The 12,500-nt window shown below is 36.3% G+C and overlaps 1 protein-coding gene across 5 annotated transcripts in view; it reads left to right on the plus strand.

Annotated features, from left to right (window-relative positions):
- The window catches only part of LOC309501029 (receptor-type tyrosine-protein phosphatase mu), a 299,591-nt gene that overhangs the window by 220,939 nt on the left and 66,152 nt on the right, over window positions 1-12,500 (plus strand). For all 5 annotated transcript variants that reach the window (XR_014206757.1, XR_014206758.1, XM_082172944.1 and 2 more), the window contains 3 exons: window positions 4,216-4,293; window positions 5,740-5,766; window positions 10,905-11,119. Coding sequence is in view for 3 of the 5 variants with exons in the window: in XM_082172944.1 (XP_082029070.1) it covers window positions 4,216-4,293; window positions 5,740-5,766; window positions 10,905-11,119 (320 nt within the window). In the remaining 2 variants the exon portion in view is untranslated. The remainder of the gene's footprint in view (window positions 1-4,215; window positions 4,294-5,739; window positions 5,767-10,904; window positions 11,120-12,500) is intronic.

Genomic DNA, 12,500 nt, shown 5'->3' on the forward strand with positions numbered 1-12,500 from the left:
GCAGTGAATGGCTGTTTCTGTTTTGAAGTCCATAAAAGTGCATCTATCCATCATAAAAGTGCACCACACGTATCTGGATGCACTTTTATGATGGACAGATGCACTTTTATCATGGACAGATGCACTTTTATGATGGATAGATGCACTTTTATCATGGATAGATGCACTTTTATGATGGACAGATGCACTTTTATGATGGACAGATGCACTTTTATGATGGATAGATGCACTTTTATCATGGACTACGTTTACATGCAGCCAATATCCGGGTTATGGTCGGGTTAAGGTCACTATTTGGGTTTCTGAAACATTCGGAATAACGCGTTTACATGCGTGAGCAGAGAGTTACTCCTGTATACATGGAATTTACAATATCCCGATGTAAACGGCGACGCGCGGTTAGCGTCTGGACGTACGGACTTCCTTAAGACGCAATTGCGTCATTTCCGATTCTTTTTCCTGTATCCAAAGGCAACAACAACAGCAGCAGCACGCGGATAATGAATAGTTCGGGGCAGATAGCGATCGCCTTTGTTTGCGCTTTCCTCCTCGCTCCAAAAGTGTGGTGCTGTGCTGCGTCTCGCCATGTTTACCTCTACTTCTTGTTTACTTCCAGTATACTGCACGCGGGTTTCTGTATGCGCCGTCCCTACTCAAAAGACCAAGATTCCTTGCGAATAGAACATGCGCAGAACACAAATCAATGTCCCTTTTGATGGGGATATGCCGATACGCGTTTACATTACCAAATATTCGGGTTAGAAAAGGGGTACCCCAGGTATAATATCCGGGTTTTTAAAAACCGGGATATGAGCATATCCGGGTTTTTGCCGGTGTTTACATGGCTGTGCGCGACCGGTTATTGCTAATATCCCGGTTTTGAACGGGTTATTGGCTGCATGTAAACGTAGTCATGGATAGATGCACTTTTATGATGGATAGATGCACTTTTATGATGGACAGATGCACTTTTATGATGGATAGATGCACTTTTATGATGGACAGATGCACTTTTATCATGGATAGATGCACTTTTATGATGGATAGATACACTTTTATGATGGACAGATGCACTTTTATGATGGATAGATGCACTTTTATCATGGATAGATGCACTTTTATGATGGACAGATGCACTTTTATGATGACAGATGCACTTTTATGATGGATAGATACACTTTTATGATGGACAGATGCACTTTTATGATGGATAGATGCACTTTTATCATGGATAGATGCACTTTTATGATGGACAGATGCACTTTTATGATGACAGATGCACTTTTATCATGGACAGATGGACTTTTATGATGGACAGATGCACTTTTATCATGGATAGATGGACTTTTATGATGGACAGAAGCACTTTTATCATGGACAGATGCACTTTTATGATGGATAGATGCACTTTTATGATGGATAGATGCACTTTTATCATGGATAGATGCACTTTTATGATGGATAGATGTACTTTTATGATGGACAGATGCACTTTTATGATGGACAGATGCACTTTTATGATGGATAGATGCACTTTTATGATGATAGATGCACTTTTATGATGGACAGATGCACTTTTATCATGGACAGAAGCACTTTTATGATGGATAGATGCACTTTTATGATGGATAGATGCACTTTTATCATGGATAGATGCACTTTTATGATGGATAGATGTACTTTTATGATGGACAGATGCACTTTTATGATGGACAGATGCACTTTTATGATGATAGATGCACTTTTATGATGGACAGATGCACTTTTATCATGGACAGATGCACTTTTATGATGATAGATGCACTTTTATGATGGACAGATGCACTTTTATGATGATAGATGCACTTTTATGATGGACAGATGCACTTTTATCATGGACAGATGCACTTTTATGATGATAGATGCACTTTTATGATGGACAGATGCACTTTTATGATGATAGATGCACTTTTATGATGGACAGATGCACTTTTATCATGGACAGATGCACTTTTATGATGGACAGATGCACTTTTATGATGGACAGATGCACTTTTATGATGATAGATGCACTTTTATGATGGACAGATGCACTTTTATCATGGACAGATGCACTTTTATGATGATAGATGCACTTTTATGATGGACAGATGCACTTTTATGATGATAGATGCACTTTTATGATGGACAGATGCACTTTTATCATGGACAGATGCACTTTTATGATGATAGATGCACTTTTATGATGGGCAGATGCACTTTTATGATGATAGATGCACTTTTATGATGGACAGATGCACTTTTATCATGGATAGATGCACTTTTATGATGGATAGATGCACTTTTATCATGGACAGATGCACTTTTATCATGGATAGATGCACTTTTATGATGGACAGATGCACTTTTATCATGGACAGATGCACTTTTATCATGGATAGATGCACTTTTATGATGGATAGATGCACTTTTATCATGGACAGATGCACTTTTATCATGGATAGATGCACTTTTATGATGGATAGATGCACTTTTATCATGATAGATGCACTTTTATGATGGACAGATGCACTTTTATGATGGACAGATGCACTTTTATGATGGATAGATGCACTTTTATGATGGATAGATGCACTTTTATGATGGACAGATGCACTTTTATGATGGATAGATGCACTTTTATCATGGACAGATGCACTTTTATGATGATAGATGCACTTTTATGATGGACAGATGCACTTTTATCATGGACAGATGCACTTTTATGATGGATAGATGCACTTTTATCATGGACAGATGCACTTTTATGATGATAGATGCACTTTTATGATGGACAGATGCACTTTTATGATGGATAGATGCACTTTTATGATGGACAGATGCACTTTTATCATGGACAGATGCACTTTTATGATGGACAGATGCACTTTTATGATGGACAGATGCACTTTTATGATGGACAGATGCACTTTTATGATGATAGATGCACTTTTATGATGGATAGATGCACTTTTATCATGGACAGATGCACTTTTATCATGGATAGATGCACTTTTATGATGGACAGATGCACTTTTATCATGGATAGATGCACTTTTATGATGGACAGATGCACTTTTATGATGGACAGATGCACTTTTATGATGGACAGATGCACTTTTATGATGGACAGATGCACTTTTATGATGATAGATGCACTTTTATGATGGATAGATGCACTTTTATCATGGACAGATGCACTTTTATCATGGATAGATGCACTTTTATGATGGACAGATGCACTTTTATCATGGATAGATGCACTTTTATCATGATAGATGCACTTTTATGATGGACAGATGCACTTTTATGATGATAGATGCACTTTTATGATGGACAGATGCACTTTTATGATGGATAGATGCACTTTTATGATGGATAGATGCACTTTTATGATGGATAGATGCACTTTTATGATGGATAGATGCACTTTTATGATGGACAGATGCACTTTTATGATGGATAGATGCACTTTTATGATGGACAGATGCACTTTTATGATGGATAGATGCACTTTTATGATGGACAGATGCACTTTTATGATGGATAGATGCACTTTTATGATGATAGATGCACTTTTATGATGGACAGATGCACTTTTATGATGGATAGATGCACTTTTATTATGGATAGATGCACTTTTATGATGGATAGATGCACTTTTATGATGGACAGATGCACTTTTATGATGGATAGATGCACTTTTATGATGGACAGATGCACTTTTATGATGGATAGATGCACTTTTATGATGGATAGATGCACTTTTTTGTGCTTAATATTTTTTCCAGCCATTCACTCCCAATTTAAAGCTTGGAGGAGCCAGGACATTTTCTAATATAACTCAGATTGTATTCGTCTGAAAGAAGAAACTCATATACACCTAGGATGGCTTGAGCGTGAGTAAACCATGGGGCAAATTTTCATTTTTGGGTGAACTATCCCTTTAAGAGCGTTATGTTTTGCACTGTGACATGATCATGATGACAGTTAAACATTTACATTTAAATGTAATGCTAAAGCAGAAAAGACGTAATTTTAAGACATTACAAAAACGATTATGTCAGACGTTTCTATCCCAAGCGACTGGTGTATGAGTGTATTCTGGGAGTGAAGCTCGTGTCACTGGTGTTGATCCGCTGCTGGAGGAACAGAACATGATCATGTGTTTAACTGTGTTGTTTGTCTCTTGTGAAGCGGGTTCTTCTCCATGTTCTCTGACGGTGAAGACCAACACACTGAGCAGCAGCAGCATCCCGAACACCTATTACCCTGGTAACCTCACACACTCTCACACACACACACACACACACACACACACACACACACTCACACACACACACACACTCACACACACACACACACACACACACACTCACACACACACACACACTCAGACACTCACACACACACACTCACACACACACACTCACACACTCACACACACACGCTGCTCTCCTTCAGTTTCTTCATGTGGACCAAAAAAACATCTTTAAATCACAGGCTTTAAACTCTAAACCAAACTGATCAACTACACGCTGCACAAAGTCATGCTCTTCCTCAGTGTTTTCCAGCACAAATATCTAAACATTCTTAAATCAAGATACATTTACTGGAGAAGAAGCAAAATGACTGAAGATATTAAGTCTTGTTTAATGAAAAATGTATGAAAATGAAGTGAGTTTGTGTTTAAAACAAGAACTAATATCTGCCAATGGAGTCAGAAAAATGATCTTGTTTTCGCTCTTAATGAATGAAGTTGATTTTTCTGACTCCATTTGGAAGATATTTTTTATATTAAATCTAAAAACAATTCAGAAATCATATTAAGTCATTTTTCTTCTTCTCCAGTAAATGTATCTTGATTTAAGAATGTTTAGATATTTGTGCTGGAAAACCAGATACAAATAATGAGATAATTTTTTTTTTTTCATTGCATTGAACATTGTACTTGTTTTGTTCAAATACATTTTTGCAATAATTTTTTTTTACGTAATTAAAATGCTAAACAATAATCATATTTCTGCTATAATTATGATAAAGCTACTTGTTTTTCATCTTTTTTTAGAAACAAACTGAGAAACAAATGGAAACAAGAGTTGTTGAGGGCAAAAAAACATGATTTAACAATTTTTAGCATTTTAATTAAGTTCAATGTATTATTATTATTATTATTATTATTATTATTACAGAAACAATACTTGTTGAGAAGCAGAAAACTGAAATATGATTTTATTATAATTCAAATGCACAAAAAAAAATCATATTTAGATTTTGCCCCTCAACAACTATTGTTACTATTTTTATTATTATTATTAGAAATAATTGTAACAATAAAATTCTGAAAAAAACGGTATATTTACTTTTTTTGCTCTTCGACAACTATTGGTTCTATTATTATTATTATTATTATTATTATTATCATCAATGCAATTAATAAGTTCAAATAAAGTAAATTTAACTGAATTAAAATGCAAAAAAAAAATATATATAATTATTATTATTATTTGTATATATTTTTTTTTATTTATTTTTTTTATCAACAACTCTTTTTTCCACGACAATAGAATATTTTTAGTTAAAACTGTGTTTAGTAGAACAGAGTCTTGATGAATCCGGACTGATGTTTGATGTTATTGATGAAGGTTAATCATCTCTCTCCTCTCCTCTCTTCTTCTCTCCTCTTCTCCTCTTTTCCTCTTCTCTCCTCTTCTCTTCCAGACCCGTTCGTTCCCACCGCCATCTTAGGTGAGCTCCTCGACTCTTGTGATTCCGTGATTGTGTTCTTACAGTGTGTCCGAGGGAAGGAATACGGTCTGCCATCATGTTTGCTTTATTCAGTTTGTTTTGGGCTTTTCATCACACACACACACCTGTCTGTCGCTTCTCTTCCTTTGGGTTCCTCTTCCTCTTCACTCCATCCCATGTGCTTCGCGTGTCGTGATGTCACTTCCTGTCTGACATCCAATGCGCATCGCGTGTCGTGCTTGCTGTGATGTCACTTCCTGTCTGACATCTCATGTGCATGGACAGACGTGTGGACTGGATGTGGGGGAGTGGATGATGCTGTCCACACACACACACACACACACACACACACACACACACACACACAACGCTGGATTCATCCCCTCAGTTCAATCAAATAATGCTGATGAAAACAGATCTCTGTCTGAACATTCTTATATCAAGATACATTTACTGGAGATGCAAAATTACTGAAGATATTATGAAAAATGCATCAAAATGAACATTTTAGTTTTTTTGTATATTTCTTTCTTCATCGGAATGTATTGTTCGCAGTCAAAAATGAGCAAATTTCCTCTAGAAAATGTATTATATTTATATTTCTGTAACTTTTATTATATATATTTTTTTTTTTTTCTGTAACTTTTATTATTTATTTAAATTGTAATTAATATTTAGATTTTAAATATTATATATTTTTTCTATTTTTATAACTTAATATTAATAAATAAATAATGATATTGGTGATAAATATTTATTATATATATATAATTTTGATGCATTTTTCATTAAACAAGATTTAATATCTTCAGTGATTTTGCTTCTTCTCCAGTGAATGAATCTTGATTTAAGAATGTTTAGATGTTTGTGCTGGAGAACGAGACAGAAACACTGAGGAAGAGCATCTTTTGTCATCAGTTTTGGTGTTTATTAAAGGCCTGATGATGATGCTGATGATGAAGAAGAGGTTGTGGATGAAAGCGTGGGTCAGGACTCGGGTTAGAGAGGTTCAGCTGATGCTCTTCACGCTTCTCTGTGTAAATGTGGAGAAGAAGCCGGTGTTTTCCTGTAGTTTTGGCTCCAGTGTTTCTTCGCTGAAGTGTCTCCTCTGTTATTCTCTCTAATGTTTCTTCTGCCTTTAGCGGCTCCTTCCGACCTACTTGTTTTCCTTTCTCGGCTGTTTACTCGTTTACTCTGTGATAAAATAGAATAATAAAGCAGGTTTTGTCTCATTTTCGTGCCACCTCTACACCCTATTTATCTACAGCGCCGGCGCCCCAGAGTTTAATTGAAGCATAATGTGATGAAGAATAAGAGCTCAGAGCGGCGTATTAAATATGAATGACTCTCGACTAACAGCACGTGTAAACGATCTCTCGAGCGGGAACAGCTTTACATTACACAGTAAAACAGGGGAAAGAAAGGAAAGCTTCACCTCCGGCACAGAAGGGTTTGTGACGCTCCTCAGCTGATCATAAACTGAGCAGCAGAAAGTCTTCAGGTCAAGCGCTGACATTTAGTTATTTCTTTGTTTATTTATAATTAGTCATTTATTGTTTATTAATCATTTAATACATGTATTATATATTTGTTCTATTTTATTTATTTAATGCATTTATTATATTTCTGTTTCTATAACTTTTTTATTTTAAAAAGGATTTTTTATAAAAAATTATATTTTAACACATTTATATATAACTTAATATCATTAAATAAATAATAATATTGATAAAAAAATGTACTCGTTTATTTATTCGTTTATTATCATTATTATTTTAATTATTTGTACATTTAATTTAGAATGTAATGCATTCATTTATTGTTTTTCTATTTTTCTATTTTGTATAATTTGTTAATTCAATATATAATTAATTTATATTTTATTTATTATAATGTAAATTAGTATATTTCTTTTTCTATAACTTTTATTATTTATTTTAATTTGAATTAATACTTTAATGCATTATATATTTTTTAACATTAGTAAATCATACATTTTTAATTGGTTTATTTAATACATAAATATTTTATAGTTTATTATATGTTTAAGTTAGAATTTAATGCATTTATTATGTCTATTTTGCTAAATTATAATAAATACAATTAATATTTTATTTATTATAACTTTAATTTATTGTTTAATGCATTTATTATATTTCTGTTTTTCCATTTTTTTCACTTATCTTTCTCCTTTTTATTTATTCATTATTATTATAATTTTTTTTGGTATACCTTATTTACATTTGTCCTTTTTTATAATGTTTTTTATTATATTTATTATATTTTGAACTATAACCAAATTTATTGCATTTATTGTATTTCTCAGTAATTCGCAGCACAAAACACACACGAGTTCAGCACAGATCATGTTCATCTTCATCTTTATTATTTTTAAGGTTGAGGTTAATCTGACAGATGACCTACGGTAGCGTCCGTGACCTTTGACCTTAGCACCTCCGTCGCTGTCGTGTGAGGCACGCCGCTGCTCTGCAGATCTCCATGAAGCGATGTTAATGTTCATCATCTTACCACTTTTATTTGCATTTCTCTCTTTATTCTGCTTTTTTTGAAAGTCATTTTCCTCCTTCATTGTGACTTGAGTCCCATAACCCCTCGAACGCCCTCGACTGATCAGAGCTCGTTCTCTTTGGTGTATTGTTGCTTATACCCTGTCTCCTTTCTCTCTCTCCCTCTCTCTCTCTCACTCTCTCTCTCTCTCTCTCTCTCTCTCTTCTCACGTTTACCTCTAATGTATCTGCTTAAAAAGTCCCCATTAATGGTAAGTTCATGAGCGTGCCAGAGCTTGTGTGTTTCTCCCTGAGCTGCATGGACGTAGACACGCGTTACAGCGTCACCCGTCCTCCCCATGTGTGTGTGTGTGTGTGTGTGTGTTCGCCATCGTGCTTCTGCTTTCTTTGCTTTGGGTTGTTGTGATTCGCCGTGTGGCTTTTGATCATCCGTCATCACTCATTCCACTCATGCTTTGCTGTTGATTGACAGCACCCATCACTGAATCTCAGCAGATCTCAGATCAGGGCCGAACAGCAGATCTCAGATCAGGGACACAGGCCGATCTTAGCCGTGTTTCAGTCAAATTATGCAGGAACGATGCACGTGATATTTCACGAACGAATGGACGAACGGGGCAGTCAATCGATCCCTCCCTCCACATCCACTCATCCACCCCTTCCTGCAACGTCGTGTCATGATCCATCCATTGCCAATGAATGGGAATCGATCAAGCGCTTTCTTTCACACTGACTGAGAGCATGAGGAGATAGAGATGATTAAGGCAAGACGACGAGTAAAAACACTGCTCTTATGCATATATTAGTGGAAAGAAAACATCCAAAATACTTTATCCTGCAAGTAAAGAAATACATAAAGAGAAATTGAAGTTACTGTATCAAATAAATACATAGTGTTGTGTTTATTCTCTTCTAAACCGTTTTTAAGGCCTTTTTTATGCAGTATCACTATCCTTCCACGAAATGCGACATACCTCTAGTTTTTAAATCCAAAATATCTTTTGGAAAAACCAATAATGTCTCAAAAAAATCAAACATGATCCTTGCTTTATCCACTGCTCAGATTTCCGTTCTGGAAATGTATGCAAATTAGTGCATATTTAATTAGATATTACCTCATTTGCATATTCAAACATGACATTTCAGAAAACGTGTAATCTGCAATTCTTAAAGTAATTAATCAGCTGTGGAAGTATGGTGATATCTATTAGTTAAATGTTTGATTTATTAATTACTTGTATCACTTACTCACCTGAGGTCTTGCCTTAATTATTCAAAATGTGAGTTTTGTCATTATTTATTCGCTCTCATGTTGTTCCAACCCTGTAAACTGTTGTTTTTCTGTTAAATTTCTGCATTTTCAGTGAATAACGGCTTGAATTTCAGTCTCTTTCTCACTGAAAAACAGATAAATCCAGTCTAAGCTAATTTAACAAGCTGGTTTTTAGACCACTTTTTAGCTAACCACCGAAAACCATCTCAGACCAGCTGCAGAAAGACCAGCTTAGGCTGGTTTTCACTGTTTGTTTTTTTATAATTTTCAGCAGTCATATGATTTGTTTAGGAATAATCTATGTCTCAGAATAAAATCACTGTAACACTTTTAGTAAGCTGTCATTAGTTAATGCATTAACTGGCAGTATCTATGAGCAATACATTTTGTTACAGTATTTATTAATCTTTGTTACAAATAAACTGTACAAAACTGTTCATTAGCTCAGGTCTAATAAATATTCACTTTTGATTTGAATAATGCATTAGTAAATGTTGAAATCAGGGTTATTAATATAGTTAACTAAAACTAAAACCATAAAACAAACATTAACTGAAAAAAAAATAAAAGTATAAAAAACATTATTATATATTTTTTGCATTTTTATAACTTAATATAATAAAACAATAAATAATATTATTTATGTATTATAAAATATATAATATTATTTTTCATTTATTCATCCATTGATTTATTTATTTGATTATTTATTATAATTTTTAACATTTTTATTTTATAATTTCTATTTATTAATTTTTATTAAAAAAAATTGTTATTATTTATTCTATTTTTTAATTATACTTTTAATTTAGAATTCAATGCACTTATTATTTGTCTGTTTTTTTCTATTTTGAAATTTTGGTTTACAAAAACATATTCGCCAAGGCAACATTTCTCATTTGCATACAGTTTAGCTTGATGTAGTAAAATAACTAAAAATGAACTAAAATTGTATAGACATGACATAAAATGACAAAAGACTCACAACAAAAAATTTAAATGGAACATATAAAAATAAAAAACAACTCAAAATATTAATAAAAACTATAATTGTATCTCAATGATATTAAAATAACGCTGGTTGAAATGAACAAAGATTAATAGAAGTGTTTAGTTCATGTTAACAGACAGTTGTAAAGTCTTCCTAAAACCACAGTGTGCAGGATTGGAATAAACGACACATTTTCATTTTTTTCTGAATTATTTCTGTATTTGAAGACTACTCGTTTAAAGTCATCAGGACACGTGTGTGTGTTTACTGCAGTCACTGTAAGAGGAAGCGTGAGCGAGTGTGTTCTCAGCTCTTCAGCGTGTGTGTTTTCTGTCTTGTGTTGCAGACGAGACTCAAACCCTGACCAGCGACACAAGCAGCCTGGTGCAGTCGCACACACACACACACACGTCGCACACACACTCTCTGCGCAAGCGTGAGGCAGTGGACGTGCCGTACCAGACGGCTCAGCTTCATCCCGCCATCCGTGTGGCCGACCTCCTGCAACACATCACACAGATGAAGTGTGCCGAGGGCTACGGCTTCAAGGAGGAGTACGAGGTGAGACCAGCTATCCCAGCATGCACTGCGGCACACACACACGCTTCTACACTGATGTGAGACCTCAGCTATCCCAGCATGCACTGCGGCACACACACACACACACACACACACACACGCGCTTCTACACTGATGTGAGACCTCAGCTATCCCAGCATGCACTGCGGCACACACACACACACACACACACGCGCGCTTCTACACTGATGTGAGACCTCAGCTATCCCAGCATGCACTGCGGCACACACACACACACACACACACACACACACACACGCGCTTCTACACTGATGTGAGACCTCAGCTATCCCAGCATGCACTGCGGCACACACACACACACACACACACACACACACACACGCGCTTCTACACTGATGTGAGACCTCAGCTATCCCAGCATGCACTGCGGCACACACACACGCTTCTACACTGATGTGAGACCTCAGCTATCCCAGCATGCACTGCGGCACACACACACACACACACACACGCGCGCTTCTACACTGATGTGAGACCTCAGCTATCCCAGCATGCACTGCGGCACACACACACACACACACACACGCGCGCTTCTACACTGATGTGAGACCTCAGCTATCCCAGCATGCACTGCGGCACACACACACACACACACACACACACACACACACACACACGCGCTTCTACACTGATGTGAGACCTCAGCTATCCCAGCATGCACTGCGGCACACACACACACACACACACACACACACACACACGCTTCTACACTGATGTGATACCTCAGCTATCCCAGCATGCACTGCGGCACACACACACACACACACACACACACACACACACACACACACACGCGCGCGCGCGCTTCTACACTGATGTGAGACCTCAGCTATCCCAGCATGCACTGCGGCACACACACACACACACACACGCGCACGCATGCTTCTACACTGATATGAGACCTAAGCTATCCCAGCATGCAGTGCGGCACACACACACACTCACGCGCGCGCTTCTACACTGAGGTGAGACCAGCTATCCCTGCATGCAGTGCGACACACACACTCATGCGCGCTTCTACACTGATGTGAGACCTCCGCTATCCCAGCATGCACTGCTGCACACACACACACACACGCTTTTACACTGATGGATTCACTGGACACTAGATTCATATTCTTTTCCCACTCAATAACTGTTTTTGTCAAGAATGTTACAGTTCTTGAAACACCTGGAATCACTTCATGAGTCGTGGATATAAAACTGTGTATAAAATAAAACTAAATATTTGTAAAACTAAACTAAAAACTTTTATTTGTACAGCGCTCTTCACAACACACATCATTTCAAAGCAGCTTTAAAGAAAATGCATGAGTCCATATTACAATTTAGTGTGAGTGAG

This window comes from Leuciscus leuciscus (assembly GCF_965113295.1).
Source record: "Leuciscus leuciscus genome assembly, chromosome: 6".
In the NCBI taxonomy this organism is placed as follows: domain Eukaryota; kingdom Metazoa; phylum Chordata; class Actinopteri; order Cypriniformes; family Leuciscidae; genus Leuciscus; species Leuciscus leuciscus.